This window comes from Carassius auratus, chromosome 8 (genome assembly GCF_003368295.1).
Source record: "Carassius auratus strain Wakin chromosome 8, ASM336829v1, whole genome shotgun sequence".
Lineage (NCBI taxonomy): Eukaryota > Metazoa > Chordata > Actinopteri > Cypriniformes > Cyprinidae > Carassius > Carassius auratus.
Window position 1 is genome coordinate 16,868,415 of NC_039250.1, and position 19,718 is coordinate 16,888,132.

General features: G+C 36.4%; 1 protein-coding gene across 1 annotated transcript in view; it reads right to left on the minus strand.

Moving 5' to 3' along the window:
- The window catches only part of LOC113107434 (protein dispatched homolog 3-like), a 57,156-nt gene that overhangs the window by 12,130 nt on the left and 25,308 nt on the right, over nt 1-19,718 (minus strand). The window contains exons 3-11 of the mRNA XM_026269934.1: nt 19,118-19,337; nt 17,073-17,209; nt 12,443-12,577; nt 12,180-12,340; nt 9,460-9,599; nt 8,105-8,193; nt 7,759-7,923; nt 3,823-3,984; nt 2,148-2,279 (exon numbers count right to left, since the gene is read on the minus strand). Coding sequence (XP_026125719.1) covers nt 2,148-2,279; nt 3,823-3,984; nt 7,759-7,923; nt 8,105-8,193; nt 9,460-9,599; nt 12,180-12,340; nt 12,443-12,577; nt 17,073-17,209; nt 19,118-19,337 — 1,341 coding nt within the window. The remainder of the gene's footprint in view (nt 1-2,147; nt 2,280-3,822; nt 3,985-7,758; nt 7,924-8,104; nt 8,194-9,459; nt 9,600-12,179; nt 12,341-12,442; nt 12,578-17,072; nt 17,210-19,117; nt 19,338-19,718) is intronic.

Genomic DNA, 19,718 nt, shown 5'->3' on the forward strand with positions numbered 1-19,718 from the left:
AAGTCAATCAGACTAACAGATGCATAACAGAGTTATAGCCATTATGTTTTGTCCTATTATAGCGCCACACAGTGGCCAGACTCAGATGTTCCTCATTTGACTTCAGACTGAGTTCTTAATATGCGTATAGAGATGGTGTAAATATCTCATTCCAATGAAAAATTATAGCTGTTTAAGAAAGTGTCCACTCATCTTTCAAAAGTTTTGGCATCCTTTTGCAATGGTGAATTTGCAGGTGCAGGCCCTTGTCATTTCTAGGCTGGACTACTGCAATGCTCTTCTGGCTTCACTTCCATCAAGCACAATCATGCCTCTACAAATGATTCAGAATGATCTTTTTATGTTTTAAGATCTTCAACGAGCCCAAAAAAGCCCATGTTACACCTCTCTTTATCTCTTTGCACTGTCTCAAGTTGGGGACATTGATGCTTGCATTTAGAACAGCCACAGAATCAGCAACTGCCTACTTCCTCTTACTATTTTGAATCTACATTTCCTCCAGAAGTCTGAGTTCTGCTAGTGAGCACTTTCCAGAAAATTCTCTTTATCATTCCTAGGTAGTGGAATGATCTTCCCACCCCATCTGGAATACTGAATCCCTGACAATTTTCATGAAACAGCTGAAAACCCACTGCTTGACTTCATCCTATATTACCCCTTTGTCTTTTTCTCTATCTATTCCTTCCCTTTGTAGCTTGTACTTATTTGAACAAATGCCTGAAACGTAGCATTACAAGCACTTCCTATGTCTGTTTGCCTCTTTAAGAAGAATCGCTTTATGTATTCTATGTATTACATAATGTACATTTAAATGTATTGGGGGGGGGGGGGTTCCGATTGGGCGAAAACCCTAGGACTAGTTATCAAAAGTAGATATTAAAATAAAAATCCCACATTTCTGTCATCTGCGTTTTGTTTTCATCTTGACCTGGCCTGGCCAATCACTTTTAGGTCTGAATGCTGATCTTTGAAAAAACTATTACAATAGGGTTTGAGCTCGCTTGAACGTCTAAATATTATCAACCCCAAACCTTTTAAAGGTAGCATATGAGATGCCAAAGTAATATTAACTACTTTCCAAAGCAGACAGTTTCTAAATACACTGTCAATCTAAACTTAAATTAAAAATGGATTTTCATTAGCTGTTATACGATTACTGTAGTTTAGTAGCCAAAGAATGACACTTTCAACTTCTCTAGAACTGCTTTCTGAATCAAAATTGGTTTCAAAACTGAATCTTTCTAAAAATTTTACTGCTTTTTTTACATTTAGAAAGTCTTTCTGCTTTTCATCAACTCACAAACCCCATGTAGTTCCTGTTTGCAAAACGGATTGTCTAATACAATACATTTTAAGTCAAAAGTAATCAGAAGGTAGTCAGAATGCAACACCTACTGTAATTTGGATCCAACAGATTACATTACAAACTATCACTTGTATAATGCAACTTGTAATCAGTAATGGACTAAAATTTGAAAGAAATCGACCCAGCACTGTATATAAATATAGAAACAATACACATTGCTGGTCAAAAGTTTGTAGTAATTAAGATCGTGTTTTGTTATGCTATTATGTCCAATTTATTGCATTTATGGGTAACTGTTTAGAATAATTATGATTAACATGAACAAACAACGAACAACACATTTATTACTGTATTTATTAATCTTTGTTAATGTTAGTTAATGAACAAAACAGTTATTCATTGTTAGCTCATGCTAATTCACAATCCATTAACTAATGTTAACAAGCACAAATTTGAATAATGCATTAATAAATGTTGATATGAACATTAACTATTGTTATTTTGATTGTTCTTGCTTAGATCATATTAACTAAAGTAGTTAACTAACATTAACTAATGATACCTTATTCTAAAGTGTTATTCATTTATGTGATAAAAAATACAGTAAAAGCTGTCATATTATATATATATATATATATAGAAGAGAACCTTTATGGTCGACCATCTTGACTAGAGCTAGCAGTTTAGCTGGTGGAGGCCTGAGTGAGCTGATTAACCATGCTCTTAAACTAGTGTACCAGCTTGACAACCTTCTGCTGCTATGACCTGGTTTTTCCAGCAGGGACTGCATCAAAGTCAGTGTTTTCCCACCCTTTCTTCCCAGCAGAGCAGAGAAACAAACCTGCGAGCATCTGTGTGCTGTTGTTGGGTGCTGGTTTGGTCTGGTTTGAGGGAATTGTGGGATGATTTCCTGAGGTAGAGCTGGTGAAGGCAGCAGAGCTGTGCAGATTATGAGGTCGCTCCATAAAAACACCTGTGAGAAACAGAGAGGTGGGACATGTCATGCTCTAACACTTTAGACAGCACTTTATTTTAATGTCCAATTCTCACTATTAGCTAGTTGTTTAACATGCATAATACTAGAATTCTGGCTGTTTGGTAGTACTATGTATATAATATGCAAAAGTCATAGTTAACAGTTAGAATTTATCCCCAAACACACCACACAGCTAACACACTTAAATAAATAATTCAACATTTAAGAACTATGAAAACATGATTAAGAGACCAAAGAGACATGATTATAACAAGATACAGTTGCACAATTCAGAAATGCTGGGCAAAGAACAGACAGTTCCACAGTTTGACAGTAAACAGTGTTCATTAAAATATCTGACCGCTGCAGGAACAAAAGTCCTTTCTTAATCGCTCACTGGAGCACTGAGGCATAATTAAACACTCGCTGAAAGAGCTTCTGAATCGATTAAAAACACTATATAGTGGATGGCCTTCAAAAAACATATCAATTTTTAATTTCATCCTTATTTATGTTATAATTTTTTTAGGCATGCACTACATAGAATAAAGATTAATATTAGCATTAATTATATTACCACAAGTATTTGAGTGTGTTTTTCTATGTAAATGCCATGGTATACAACTATGGTAATTATTTGGCAACATGGTATTTTTCTAATAAATTAAATTTATTCTTGTAATCAAAGCTGAATTTTCAGCATCATTACTCTAGTCTGTAGTAATCTAAAAGTAAATAAACTTTTAGATTACCTCATAATCCTTTGGAAAGTACAATATGCTGATGTGGTACTCAAGAAACATTTCATATTATTATCAATGAAAGCTTTAATATGTTACATTTTGATGAATATATATATATATATAGTATAGTATAGTACAGTACAGTACAGTATAGTATAGTATAGTATAGTATAGTATAGTATAGTATAGTATAGTATAGTAAGGTATAATATAGTATATCTTTTTGGGTCTTTTTGCCACTTTATTTGTGACGTTTATTTTTCAGGATATAGAGAGATGTGATAGAAAATTCTGAGGGGATCAAGGTATAGGCTTCATAATTTTTTCACATTTTTAATACCAGATTTTAAATCTGTTCTCGAATACAGTATGTATTCATATGTTTTGAAATATATAACCACTGCTCTGTTAAGCATTAAATAATGCTTGCTATGGCACACTCTCTGGGATACTTGATTCCAATTCAGTTGTGGCATTTCATGGTCAAACAAAACAATGTAACTGATAATGAATAATGTACCGATGTAGCAGATCAAAAATAAATGAATCCCTTAAAGGTGACACTAAACACTATCCCTTACGTAATGGCTAATTGATGAAAGTTGCCTGACACCCAAATATTGGCACTACTCAAAAGCAAATGTTTCGGCTAATTGCCCGCTGCCTGCATCTACTGTATCTTTCCCTAAGCAGAAAATCTGTAAGCTAATTAAATAAGGCAGCGCAAATGAGTCAAGCAATCGTCTTCAATGAGCCACTAGAGTGTATACTCGTGCAGCGATGTTTAGAGGACCCACCAGAGCACATATGGCAGGCGATGCCCTGGGCGCTGAGGTTGCTGCGCAGGTCCAGCAGTCTCTGCAGGTTGGTGTCTCTGTGGAAGAGCACAGGCGCGTGACTCGCCGGTCGCAGGAGACAACAGCACCACACCGAGCCCAGGAGAACCAGAACATACACACCTGAAACACCAGACAGGGTTGTAGTACGCAAGGAAGTTCTACCCAGCACTGACTATAATATAATAACTTCTGAAATCATTTTTTTTTTTTTTCTTGCAAGCTGCAAAGGTGGGACTAACTGTTTATGTATTTATAATGCGATGGCATTGAAGTCCCCGTTGGTATAATGGTAAGGTGTCCCAATACTTTTATCCATATAGTGTAAGCTCAGATTAGAGAGGCATGTGATTGGTCACCTCCGAAACATAATACAAAACCCTTGCTGACTGAAAGAACACAAGTTTAGAAAAGGGCTGAATCCAGGAATGGTGATGACGTAGCATCTTGTGAGATTAACAAGCAATTTTTAAAAGACCAGCCATTTTTGCACAGCACAAGGGTTAATGCATCCTGCTACATTATGCATGACTGTAATTGTTACTGTCTCTAAGTCTATAATGATAGCACCATTGTATCAACAATGCTCAGGCTGCTCACCTAATAAGAGGCAAGAGCAGTGGTGGCCTGGGAGAAACCGGGCTCTTCTTTAGCTTATTGACATGCATGCAGCGGCAGACATATGCATTTACACAAAAGGCATTTCTTGCTATGCTCCAACATGCTAATACAAGCTTAATTGCATTGTTGCAGACCCATAAGGGATGCAGTTCATAGCTCCTTTGTTTTAACTGTGAATAGACTGACCTTGATACTAAGAACAAATTAAAAGAGAGTCTGAAACAAAACAGCAAGGACATTTTCATCTTACTAATGCACAAATTGTGTGTACATTAGCAGAAAAATCTGAATCTGATTAGCAAGAGATAACTATTGTCCTCTTTGTTCATTTGCAGATAATAATTTATCAGACATTACAGTACATAGTACTCTACTATAATATACTATACTATATAGAGTTATAATTAATTAATATCGTTTTCTTTTGCTTTAAAGAGGTACACTAATATGATTTGTGTATGACTAACATGTAAACTACTTAATTATAATTTTAACTGTAGTGAGTCATTCAATATTACACACAGTTAATATATTTTAAATGTATAAAATTGCAACTTCATCCTTACAAATGCGTAACTACAAATACAAGTTTCAGTAGAAATGATACAAGCTGCCTTATTTAAGTATATTATAGTTGGTTATAAATGCTTGTCAGGTACATTCAGCAATGTCACTAACCATATTTCAAAAACAATAGAAGTAATAGAATTACATTTAAATATATGTAATTTAAAAAAGTCCAACATTAGTTGATAAAAAAGCACTCTAAATGTCAGTTAATTGCAGTTAATATAATTTAAACTATAATACATTTTCATTTAATTGCAATTGACATACAGTTAAGTGTCCAAAACATTACATTCAGTTCACACTCAGATATATTCTTAAATGTTTTATATCTAAAATAGGCCTATACCAAAGTGTACTTTATTTTCACAAGGGCAAACTAACAAAAGCTAAGTAAATCTGAAATTGGACGTTACAGTATACTTTAGAAAAGTACTCAAGGACAGCCAGTTTACATGCTAGTAAATGACTGAAATTCAGCTCTTACATGCTATTTTACATGAAGCTCACAAATACTGGCAAATACCTTAATTACCTTAACTCTGTACCATAATTTGACATAACTTTGGGTCCAGACAAGGTGATAAAAATCAGTGCACAACTCCAGAAAGTAACTTAGCGTGTATTCGTATCAGTTCACTTGCTTTGGTCTGGACAAAATACAATGTTGATTTTTTTTTTTTTTTTTTTTTGGGTTGGGTGCTGTTCGCGTTCACACGGCCCTTTTTGCAAGTGAACCAGAAACTGTAAACAAAACCACATGTGAGCTTAAGGTCATCCATTCATTGGTTTATCCATTCAACCGTACCAAAGTTTGTTTGGAAGAGGACCGAGACCACTTCTTCAGCTAAGTCTCTGTGGGGTTGTTTGCTCTGCACCAGAGTGCGATTGCTGTATTCACACCTGCCCAAAAGATGCACACCAAGTGGGGAAACAAACTTGAGTTCAATTAAATCCAGGGGTCTTAAACTCAATTTACCTGGGGAACGCTGGAGGTAGAGTCTGGGTCAGGCTGGGCCACATCAAGTATTCCACAAAAAAGGAGCACAATAATCTCAATATTTATTATTAACAGTTCTTCAACATTAACGTTTCTTCCAGTCATGAACTGTTCCTCTGAATTTGAACATTCCTTTCTGAATGTTTTTTTTTGATGAACATGAACAGTTCTTCGGAACATAGGCTTCTCTTGCCTACTCCTTGCTGCCAGAGACCTGGCAGCGCTTCCTCTCACACAGCTGAGACACATTTGGCTTGAGGGAGGAAGCAGTTGAAACCCTCAGTATGGCTAGAAGATGCTTATCAGTAAGTCTGGACCTGTACTTTGACTTATTGAAGTTCATGGTGGTGAAGAGCTTTTCACATACAAAGGTGCTACCAAAATGGCACATGGTCCACTTGAACATCCTGGAGAGCTCAGGGAAGGTGGGTGGGAATTCTCTCAAAAACTGTCTGTTTGTATTTGACTTTGAGTTCAGAATTGCACTGCAGGTCAATGAGCTCATTGATGTCATTGATGACGTCTGATGTTATATTCCTTTTACACTGCAACTTTCTCTGTACATAAGCGACACGTAGGGGTGCCCCTGTGCTCAACAAAAAAATATTAGTTCTCCCACTTTTTCCTGAAATTGCCTGTGCTCGTCACCAACCTTTCTCTTCACAACACGTTTTCGAGAGCGAAATGACTGGAACTGGGTGATAGCATATATTTTTCGTTCACTTGGTGTCACACACGTTTCAACCAGTTATAGGTCATTCGCGAATAAACCGGGTGGTTGGTGAACGTTGTGAGCTGGCTCGCATATCTGAAGAGTCGACTCTTTGGAAAAAAAAAATCATGTAATAATGAAATAATTAATAATTGTACTTTATTCGTTTCAACTGTCTGATCAGCCTCAAATTCTGTTCCTGTCAATCCCGCGGCATCAACCAGTTATACTGCATGAGCGAGCCAAAAGTCAGAATTGTGTGTGTGTGTATGCACGCCCGCATGTTGTTCAGATTCAGATTGTATTTGTTTTGAATGTTGTTCTATACATTAAAAAGTTGTAATTTAAATGCAAATGTTTAATAGTATTCTTTTTTCATAACAAATCAATGCATTTTTAAAGATATTGTGAGACATCGTGAGAATGAGTTCATTTAATAATTTAATTAGAATTGTTTTCACACCTGTCATAGTCAAAGTCATAGTTAAAACATTTATTTTTTTTAAGAGCCATTTGTGAGCTAAAAGAGCCAGGTCTTTTCGGCGAGCTAAGTCAAATGAGCCGGCTCATGAAAAAGAGCCAGAATGTCCAAGTATTTCGCGGTATACGCAACGACTCAGCAAAAATGTCAGTTTCAGAATAACCTGCGGGCTGCACTAACAATAAACTTGGGTGGGGGGCCACAAATATCATCCCGCGGGCCTCAAGTGGCCATGAGTTGGAGACCCCTGATTTAATCAAACCAAAAAAGACAGCGGTAAATACACTCTTAGAAGCCCGGGAATCAGAGTGAAAGTCAGCCAACTCTTGGTAGTTTTGTGCGTGACTTACATCAGACAGTTAGCCAATGCTCTGTGGGCGGCCTGTGAGAGCATTGTCTGCGACTGAGAGCATATGAATAAAGATGCTTAACTAATGTGAGAATAATGAAAGCATCGTTATCTCGTCTTCTGAGATAAACCTCTAAACATTCCTAATCATGACGAGTTTTACTCACCTATAATGGTTTTCCGTTTCTCCACTACAGGCTCTGCGACCCAGTGTCTCAGGAGCTTCTGAAGGCGAGCACTGACCACCCCTACACTGTCTTCAGAGGACACGGCCAAAGGAGCTTCAGCCGAGAGTGACAGCAGCACCGCATCAGATTCAGACTCATACACACCTGCGCAGAAATCAACAATACAAGGAGTGACTCGACAGCTGAATGTGAAAATCTGAGATAACGCAGCATGGGTTTTATCATGAAAGATTCATTGGTGAACAGTATTCCAAATGTTCCAATATTCCAAACTGTCTCTAATGTTTATTCAAAACAGCGTTTGTGGTGATGGCATCATCATTACCTGGTTCCAATTCTACTGTTATTAGAGCAACATCATCTTCATCTGAGAGCGGACTGGGGCTGGTGGAGAGTTTAGTCAGAGTGGTCCACCTGTTAGGGTTAACAGTCTCAGGGTTGAAGGCAAAATACACACAAAAAAGCAAGTAATTGTATGTAAATGTCAATTTGATTGCTTGGAAAAGAGTGACCAGCAGCCAATTAATTTAACAGATGCTATTCAAAATAAAGATTCATGAATCAGACATCACTATTTCTCTCATGGCTAATATCTGGACTGCTTTTATGATACATTATGATCCTTTTGCATCATTTTTGAATCTTGAAAGGTTCTATATATATTCAGTAAATCTGCAAAGAGTGACCAGCATGCTGAAAGGGAAAAAAAAAATAAAGTCTTAGAGGGTTAGAACGACATGATATTATTGACAAAAGAATTAGTCTTTGTTCAAATAAAAGTTCTGTCGCCATTTCCTTATTTTCATGTCATTCCAAACCTTATGACTTGATGTCTTCTGTGGAGCACAAAGAAGATATTTCAAATGCTGTGCTTGTCAGTCTTTTCTATACAATTACGATAAATGGGCACTGTAGCTTTCCAGCTTCAAAAGCAATGCCAAAGAACCATAAAAGGCATCTATCTGACTTTTACAATAGCTTAAAGTGAGAAATTGTACACATTATTCACTAATAACTGTCCCCCAGCAATGAGCTGTTAACTTAAAAAATACAAATCAAATACTTACTGAAGTCTTAATAAAATACCATTCATTCATTCATTCATGCAGCATTTTCTTTGTTAATCTTGAAAGGTTTCTTCTCCTATTAATGTAACTGCAAGGAAAAGAGTGACCAGCACAATTTAAGAAAAAAAATGCCATAAAGGTTTGGAAAGGCATGATGTTAATAACGACATTATTTGTTGTTCTGGGTGAACTGTAACTTTAACCAGATCATTTACCCAAAAATGAAAATTCTGCCATCATTTACTCTCTTTCATGTTCCAAACAAGTTAGGGTTAAGGTTAGGGTTAGGGTCCTCTGTTGAACACAAAAGAAGATATTTTGAAGAATGTGCTTGTCACTCGTTTCCATGCAATTACCATGAATGGGGAATAAAGCTTAAAAAACAATAAAAATAAGCATAACATTACATGTGACTTGTGCAATAGCTTTATTTGAGAAACAGACAAATCTCTTAGTTTTCCCATGAGAAAAGGTTGAGATATTTTGACCACATTTAGTAGCCAAACAGTTTTGGTGGCTATTGTCTTCCAATGTATGCACCCAAAAAAAGAACAAACAAAACAAAAACACTCAATTTCTCAAAAGACATTTTGGAAGAAGTAACACAATCTACCATTTGGGACAGGTGTTGGCACGGTCAGCTCCACACTGGCTCCAGATGCAAAGGGCAGCAGGCATGAGAATGGACACCCAAAGCCAGCAGCAGCTCACAATGAGAGACATGAACAGACCGAAGTCATGAACCGCTGGGATCTAATGACGCATGCAAAACAGATAAAGGTCACGCGTCAAGGTGTTGTCAGAATTTTTTCACTGCATTGCATGTTTTAAAATAAATTAACCGGTGGGATTCTCATTATGCCAGACGACGCTACTAAATAAACATGAGTCAGTGACAGAAACATAAAAGCCACATTGGTACAAAAGCTACCGTGAATAAAATAAGACCCTCTTTAAAGATAAAGCAATGTTCGACTGTCTACTCTACATGTTCTTGCGGCTTATTTCATCATTTGTGCTCATGGTGTTTATTTTTTGATTGATGTTAGATCCTGAGCTTCAAAGTAGGAGGTCACATACAAATCCTCAAGTTCACTCAGAACTTTAGCTCGTTTTATCATACCACTTAAAGCTTTGATAACAGGAAAGTTATAGAATGTAGAAGCCGCAGGTTGTGACTGAAAACAGATTTTTTTTTCATTGTGTAAAATTGACAGTCCTAGAAAAAATTTGTCAGGGAATTGATGTCACGACCATGAGCACATTGACATATGCATGAGTAGTATTTAGCAAACAACCCTGATGAGCAACACTGTGAATAACATGAGTATGTTGAGGTTAGCAAATCATAACATTTCATTTATACACTCACCTTAAGGATTATTAGGAAAAACCTGTTCAATTTCTCATTAATGCAATTATCTAATCAACCAATTACATAGTAGTGGCTTCAATGCATTTTGGGGTGTGTTCCTGGTCAAGACAATCTCCTGAACTCCAAACTGAATGTCAGAATGGGAAAGAAAGGTGATTTAAGCAATTTTGAGTGTGGCATGGTTGTTTGTGCCAGACGGGCCGGTCTGAGTATTTCACAATCTGCTCAGTTACTGGGATTTTCACGCACAACCATTTCTAGGGTTTACAAAGAAAGGTGTGAAAAGGGAAAAACATCCAGTATGTGGCAGTCCTGTGGGGGAAAATGCCTTGTTGATGCTGGAGGTCAAAGGAGAATGGGCCGACTGATTCAAGCTGATAGAAGAGCAACTTTGACTGAAATAACCACTTGTTACAACCGAGGTATGCAGCAAAGCATTTGTGAAGCCACAACACGCACAACCTTGAGGCGGATGGGCTACAACAGCAGAAGACCCCACCGGGTACCACTCATCTCCACTACAAATAGGAGAAAGAGGCTACAATTTGCACAAGCTCACCAAAATTGGACAGTTGAAGACTGGAAAAATGTTGCCTGGTCTGATGAGTCTCAATTTCTGTTAAGACATTCAGATGGTAGAGTCAGAATTTGGTGTAAACAGAATGAGAACATGGATCCATCATGCCTTGTTACCACTGTCCAGGCTGCTGGTGGTGGTGTAATTGTGTGGGGGATGTTTTCTTGGCACACTTTAGGCCCCTTAGTGCCAATTGGGCATCGTTTAAATGCCACGGCCTACCTGAGCATTGTTTCTGACCATGTCCATCTCTTTATGACCACCATGTACCCATCTTCTGATGGCTACTTCCAGCAGGATAATGCACCATGTCACAAAGCTTGAATCATTTCAAATTGGTTTCTTGAACATGACAATGAGTCCACTGTACTAAAATGGCCCCCACAGTCACCAGATCCCAACCCAATAGAGCATCTTTGGGATGTGGTGGAATAGGAGCTTCGTGCCCTGGATGTGCATCCCACAAATCTCCATCAACTGCAAGATGCTATCCTATCAATATGGGCCAACATTTCTAAAGAATGCTTTCAGCACCTTGTTGAATCAATGCCACGTAGAATTAAGGCAGTTCTGAAGGCAAAAAGGGGTCAAACACAGTATTAGTATGGTGTCCCTAATAATCCTTTAGGTGAGTGTATAATACTTACTGGACTGAATCAGCTTATGTTTACTTAATACATACAGTTGAAGCCAGAAGTTTACATACACCTTGCAGAGTCTACAAAATGTTAATTATTTTACAAAAACAAGAGGGATCATACAAACTGCATTTTATTGTTTATTTCTAGTACTGATATTTCACAACAGAAAATAATATTGGAATTTATAAAAATGACCCCGTTCAAAAGTTTAAATACACTTGATTCTTAAGCTGTGATGTGAATGACCTGAATTATTATTATTATTATTATTATTATTTTTGTGATAGTTGTTCATGAGTCCATTGTTTGTCCTACACAGTTAAACTGGCAAATGTTCTTCAGAAAAAATCCTTTAGGTCCCACAAATTCTTTGGTTTTTCAGCATTTTTTTTTTTTTTTTTTGTATTTGAAGACTTTCCAATAATTACTTTATTATTTTGAGATCTTTCTTTCACACTGAAGACAACCGAGGGATTCATATGCAACTATTACAGAAGGTTCAAACACTCCCTGATGCTCCAGAAGGAAACACCATGCATTAAAACTTTTTAACAGAATGGAGAAAGGATTTCTTTTCATTTAGTACTGCCCTTCAGAAAGGCTATTATATCATATGTGAGGTTTAAAGGTACAGCAGCAAAACCAGCCTGTGCAAAATAGTTCAGAAAAAAATTAAAATTCAACTGATTTTGCTGCAAGAAGCCTTGACTAGCATGCTTATTCTGCTCAGCTGACTGCACCTGTGAGAAGGTGTTTGCAGCATATGCTGCTGCTGTTGTGAAGGACGTGAGGAACGTGGCTCGGCCTGCTGTCTTTATTGTGTAAATCATACGCTGCAGTGAGCAAGTCAAGTGGGCTGACTGTCTGAATGTACTGATGAACACAAACACATCATCCACACCTGTAAGGAAAGAAAGATAAAGATTCAACTTAAGATTGTACAGTAGGACCAATCTATATGTTCATTTACAATGCTCATAGGTTGATGTTTTAGTATTCTCACCAATCCCTATGATGACGAAAGCTGCCACTCCATTGAGAATGCCGAGATATTTTACTCCAAACACCACATGATACAAGAAGAGTGCCACGAGACAGCTCAGACCAATACTGGCCAATCCAAAGAACGTCAGAAACACTGCAGAGAAATGAAATGGACAGTGAAGCTTAAATTCAAATCAAGAAATAACTGTGCTTCCAGTGCTGGAAAAATCTATTTTGGGAGTATATCTTGCCAACTTGCTACTCAGTTCAACCACAGTAAATGTCATCTTTAGCTAGCTGTTCCCACCAAGATATAACAAATCAGCTAAATGATTATTTAAAAGGGTTGCATTGCAATTTGATAATTGCACATGTAATCGGAACAGTATTATCATGGCACTGAACTTATATAGATAAGGATAATTTACTTCTATTAGTTTCTAAAGTCTTTTAATTTTCACTAAAATAATTAATATAACTAGAAAGCATCTATATTATATGCACTTAAAAATTAGTGATTGTATTATGTTCACCTAGGTTGCATTTATTTTATCCAAATACAGTAAACACAGCAATAATTGTGAAATATTAATACAATCACACTTTTCTATTTGAATATTTCTAAATGTCATTTAATCCTGTGATGAAATGCTGAATTTTTATCATTATTACTCCAGTCTTCAGTGTCACATGATCCTTCAAAAAAGCATTCTAATTAAGCAGCAAACTAGTTCTTCTAATAAACCATCCAAATTGAGCGAATAACTAAAATGAATGGCTGCACACAAAAAACTGCTAGCAAAAGTACCACTAAAACATTAGCCTGTTTACCATGAGAATTACATTATTTTGATAGCTGAGCTACAGTAATGCTACAGTATTCAAAAATGTACGTTTGCATCAGTACATCAAGCTAATTGCTCCAACACTGAGTTCACCAAGGCCTTACTGTCAAGTTTGAAATACATCACCAGCACAAGAAGATGTTTTATGTGCTTTCACCCTTTTATCCCTGAATTAACAAAAAGTAGCACTCTCTGTTCTGTTGCGAACAGAGAGTGCTAAAGGTTTCGTAACAAACTTTCCCAAGCTGAGTGGACCAACAGCATTTGAGAGCTCTCTACTGTTTCTCTAACAAGGCAGCACAGTAAATACAGCTGACATCAATGAATTTTGAAGGCTCAGGGAAGGTTATATGATATGCAGATAAAGCACAGAGGTCAAGTTACATAATGTGAAAAAGCGTCATTGAGTTTTTTCTGTAAAAATGTCAAATGGAAAAGTGGAGCTACATTTTCCATTATCCAGACGGTTGTTGATGCAGCAGCTGTGAGAAAATAAGCCTCATTTTAGCAATGTTCTGACAAAAATAGTATAATGACCTGAATATACCAAGAAAAGCAGCTGTGGAGCTGAGAGACAGCCAAATCAATAGGATTTACTTGATGAATTTGCACAACAACCAGTTTGTACACCTTGAAGTCTGTATCGTCTTGTGCTTTTAATAGATTCCTAGCTGAAATACATGCTTACTGCTGTGCCTAATTAAGTCATCCGGCACAAAGTTGTAAACTCCTGCTGCTGTATGTGTGGGCTGTCTGTGCAAGTTCAAGACATCAGTCAGATTTCATTTCAGAAAGATCTGTTGACACATATGTTGACTCAAAGCATACTGAGGCCTTTCTGTACACTAGAAAATGAAATCCAGTTTCAATTTCAATGAAAAACAAATCATGAAAACATTGAATCATATCTGCTACAATATTTCAGCAAGGCTGAAACCATGTATTGATCAGTCAGTATCCATCAGTATCCATCAAATATACATTTTTAAACTGTACAGCACTTTACAATAAAAAACACCACAAATTGTTAACAATATTAATTAATATATTAAGCAATTAATATATTAAACAATATTAAGCATTTTTACAGCATGTATTATTGTTTATTGATAATTACTTTATTCATAATACATAATCCACTCTTAATTTAGACTAATTGAAATTAACGAAAAAAATAAATAGTAGTATGTAGTAGATATGTGCATTGTTAGTTCGTGATTAGCCTGACTACGTCAGACTTCGTATTTCCGCTCAATTTCAGTTTGCTTGTGTGTCTGAGATACAAACTATCTCCCAGTTTTCCTCCGGCTCCAAAACAGCTGGCCAATCAATGAACAGAGGGTGGCTGAGAGCTGTGACGTAGATGCTAAGCGCCAAATTTAGGACTGTAGTTTAGGTTACGGAACCCGAAAACAGACACGGATACATAGGATGGTATTCGCTCTGTTGTGGAGATTATTCCCAACATTTGCCAACTGGTGGTGAAGTTGTGGCCCTACTCCCGAATCCCGTCAGGTTTTGGGAAAATTCAATTTATCAACTGTTACCAATCATAAGCGAGAAACTAGGGAAACCAAAGTCCGGCAAGGCGATAATTGTTTTTGTGAACTGCCTTTTTTTTTTTTCGTCGCATACCTGTGTTCACAGTGGAAGTTTGAGGCGGCTGAACAGGCGAATAACACACGTCATAACCAAACGTTATATGACTGGCTTAAGGGTAACCAAAGATTTTAAACTTCAGACAAGCATGCCCCCACAAGACTCTGACTATGAAGCAGAGCGAAGTAGCAGTGTTTGGAATTACCAGGCTAGTTCGTGATTCCTAAAATAAAAAATAAAATAGACAGTATGCACTCATCAATTAAATTCTACATTCAAGAAATCAATCAAACAAGCCGTTTCAAGTATTCAATATTCAAACCAACAGCACAACTGACAGCATGTACTGCTTTTATAATGTTTTAAATCGTTTTGATATAAATGAGACACAAAATTATGTTGTATATAATATATGTGTTTGCTCTTCTAACAAATATACGTAATATGAAATCAAATGCAGAACCAACAGTTTATTTCAGAGCAACACGATGTGGTGCTTACCTGCTGAATGAATTGGTGCATTTATATGAATTGTTGAGTGAATAATTCAATGACTCATTCATACAGTGGCAGTGTCACAAATTTGTGTATTCTCCGACTAAGTACTTCTATGGAATAAGTAATTACTTTGTGACTGAATTTGTGAATTCATTAAATCTTGACACACTCCATTCACTATGTGGTCAATTTATTGTAACCTACCAGTGTCAAGAGGGTCACTTCACTCTTATTTAGAAAATCCTCTCACGTTGCTAAATGGGATAGTAATGTGTCCATTGTATGCACATTTCAGAATCTTGCCAAAATGAATAGGTCATCCAGGTACTTTCGCCTGCTGTTTTATGAATAGTTTGAATTCAGACAAACGTCGTTCACATCCCTTGCCTGCTATATAGTGGGAAAGTATATATAAAAATGAAGTCAGCCACTTGTTACCACTAATTGATGCATCCAACTTTTTTACATTTTGACATTTATTAATCTTAGTTCTTGTTAATTTTAACTAATATATTATTAAAATCCAACATTCATTAAAAGTAGTTAATAATATAATTTAATGGACCTGAGCTGGCATAAGCTGACAATGAAAAGTTTTAAAACTTTAAATGTAACTAACGTTGACAAAGATGGATGAATCTTGTAAGAAATTAACAGCTCATTGCTAATTAATTTTAATGAACACATTAACTAATGTTACCTAATGGGAGCTTATTATAATGTGTTACCATAATAACAAAGTACAATAAAACAATTTGTGCCATTGCTCCTGGTTGAATTAAATTATAAAGAATTTAAAAGTGAAGAATTAAAAGTGATCATAATAATAATTTAAAATAGCTTTATACCAGTCTGCAACATCAACCAGCAAAAATTAGCAGTATCTTTTCATTAAGTGAGACATTTTTGCTTTAACCCTAAAATGCAATTCAATGCGATTTGTAATTCAAAATATGGGCAAAATGTGAAAAATCTATATAAAAATACATTTGTATTAAAACAGCACATAAGCCTTGTATTATGGAGTGTACTCCTGAAATAACTGCAAGCAGCTTAAAAGCCCTGCACATTCAAGTTCAAAATGGCTGCAACAGCTCTTGCATTAAAAATAAGCTTCATAGATGTAACCTGCAAAAAGACTCGCTGAAAATTCCTGACAGCAAACATGCAATAAATATAAGTACTCAGACTTAAAAGTGCATTACACTCTATCTACAATCTCAATTAGGAGTGTCAATATTCCACTTGAGAAATAGGTCCCGGTAATGCACTTTTAAGTCTGCGATCTGCCATAAAGCAAGAAGAAGAAGAAGATGCCTCACACTCCTGCTGCTGAGAACGCGCTCAGGAGGATGTGCTCCGGGGAGTTCTAACAGTTTGGACATTGTGTGAATCAGACGTAAAAAAACTTTCTTGCACAGACTGATTGTTTTTTATCTTTACACATCAATGTTTGTTTGTTCATGTTTGTGATTCCCATGCCATTCACATCAAGTATAAGACTGAGAGACTGCAACGGCTTTTGTTAAAAATCTCAGTTTGTGTTCTACTGAAGAAACAAAGTCACCTACATCTTGGGTGCCCTGGGGGAAAACAGATATACATATTTTATTTTTATTTTTTTGGGTGAACTATCCCTTTAACTACGCTAAAATCACTGTTGTGTCTGCAGGTTTATTTGATTAGAATGCTTGGGCAGTGTCTTACCCGAAAATGAGGTGAGAACGTACACAAGGACAGTAATGCATCCCCCACTGAACAAAGCCAGCAACATGTCACTGTGAAAGGTCTTCCGCACTTCGTCGTCGAATAACTCCGTACCCCCGTACAACACCTTCACTTTACTGAGAGAGAGAATCAAAAAAAAAGAGATGAGAGAGAAGGATAGTCAAGATGGGTAATGGCTGACATCAGACAATATGTTATAATAGAAGGACTAGTTGAGTGGGATAAGAGACAAAATGGAGATGGGTACTTATTAGTAGATGCAAAAAGATCATCTTAATTAAAGGAGTTATTACAGTATCAGAGCTTCAATGAATGCCTATTCTGCATCTGGCCGCTGGCTTATTTCTAGGCCTACTACCATTATTGTCATCCTGCGGTAATGGCTGTCATTTGAGTAGCATCTGCTTACATTCACTGTCTTGACAGCAGTAAGAATATTAGGAGTGTTTTGCAGATGTAATAAAGCTTTGAGTCATTGTCTCTGATTCATGGCAGGTTTCGTTTCAAAGTCTGATCATCCTTCTGGGGTTTCATTTGCATAAACGACTCCAGCTAAAATCGAAGCCTCTGACTTTTGTCACTGACACTATAAGGAATACTTTTTGACTTAATAGTCTCCCATTGTGTGTTTAATCATTTATCTATAACTCTTTAGATTTGTGTTATTAAAGTGAACAGTATCTTCAGCTGCTTCAGAGAAGAGCAGGAGGACTGGGCCATGATTCATCACCATTATGCCATTGAGGTGGTCCTCGTAAGTTCATGGAGCCATTATGGATGTCAAATTTATGAAAGCAAATTCTGCCTTATGACAATTTTCACACACACTTTAATTTTAATTTAATGCATTATATCACTTTTAGAATAAAATGCCATGAATGGGGTTGAGGAGTTTATTCGTGTTACAACACTGATTGCTTTTGGAAGACATTTTGCATGGCAGGGAAGCTTCATGTTTTTAATTTATGTGTGTAATCTGAATTGCATGAATATATTTTACGAAGAACAACATTATACAGACTGTCACACTGAACCGTAGCCCTGATTGTAATTAAAACACCATTCTCTGCAAAATAACATTAATCTTCTCCACTTTGTGAAGTATATTGTTTCAGAAAAAAAGAAAAGAAAAAAAAACCCTTCCTTAATACAATAAATTAACCAGCAGAAGTTATATTTGATATATAGTATAAACAAATAGGAATTTTCCACTGGGATGAAAAAAAGAATACTCAAAATATTTTGTCTGAAAACACTTTCTAATGTTTTGTAATTATGTCTTTAGGGATTTTTTAAAAATGTTTCTTAAAAAAAATATTTTTTTAGCAGTGTGATATGTCACTTATCAACTTGCCAATATGCATATGGACCTTGCAGATATATACAAGGTGGGGAATAAAGCTTCCACCAACTGGGATCTAAGTCAATTTCACACGTTTCTATTCAATATGGACTACATTCTAATCCTCAGTGAATTTCAAAAGATAGCATCATTTATTAAAAGCAATGATCCAACTTTGTATTAGGCGGCCTTAACTACTATGTACTATGTATTTCATTTAAACTAACAGTTTGGAACAACGCACTTATTGTGTACCTACATGTTTTTAAAATTTACTTATATAAATAAAAAAATACCAGAATGTACTTACATCTGTAATAACTTTCTTTAATTACATGTATAATTACAGTTACACCTTAACCCACCTTTAAACCTACAAACTACCACCAAATCTGTCCCTAACCTTACCCGTATCCCACCTCAATAGCAGAAAAAAAGTTTCAATACAGTATGAACACAATAATTACAATGATAAATGTCTGTTTCATGACAAGCTCTAGTATCCAAGCACCATGTATAATGCCCCACAAGCAATCATGAATCTCATGCTGAATTCCCTGGTTTGTATGTTTGTTAAATTGATTATGTTTTAATTGACCATTCGTGGTATTAGACCAGACAAATAAACAATAAGCCTTCTTGTTTAAGTGATCCCAACACCAGCTGTGATCTGAACACCCACCTGGTGGATTGTTGTGACAGTATGTCTGCATACTGCACCACAAAGTCTCTGAAGAGACGTCTCTGTTCGAGAGGTCTGTCTTGAAGAGAGAAGAAGGAGGGGAGAGGAGCTCCAAAATGGATCTCACTGCGAAGAAGAGAGGACTGAAGCTTGTCCGGTGTGAGTGTTTCATCAACGTACCAGTAAAATTGCGGATGAGTGATGGCCAAGCTCAGGGCACCTAAGAATAGAGGATATTACAATCAAAAAAGATTTCAGTTTCAATTGGATCAAAATTGTGAAGGGGGCATTGAACATTAAATAAGTCACTATTTGTGGTTACTCTTTACAATATATGTATAAAAGCAACACTTTCCTGCAGAGTTTGACACTTCGCAGGAATTATTATATTATTTATTTTGGCATGCAATGACCAATTATAATGCCGAATCTGCCATTTTTGTCTGACAAACAAACCAGCGTGGAGAGTACATCAAGGTCGGTGGACTTGAACTTGAAAAATAGTGTGTATTGAGGTTTTTCTTTGGTTGAAATAAGATACCTTCTGATTTTCATTCATGTTTTTGTCATGCTATAACTAATTTTAAAAAAGAAGAGATGA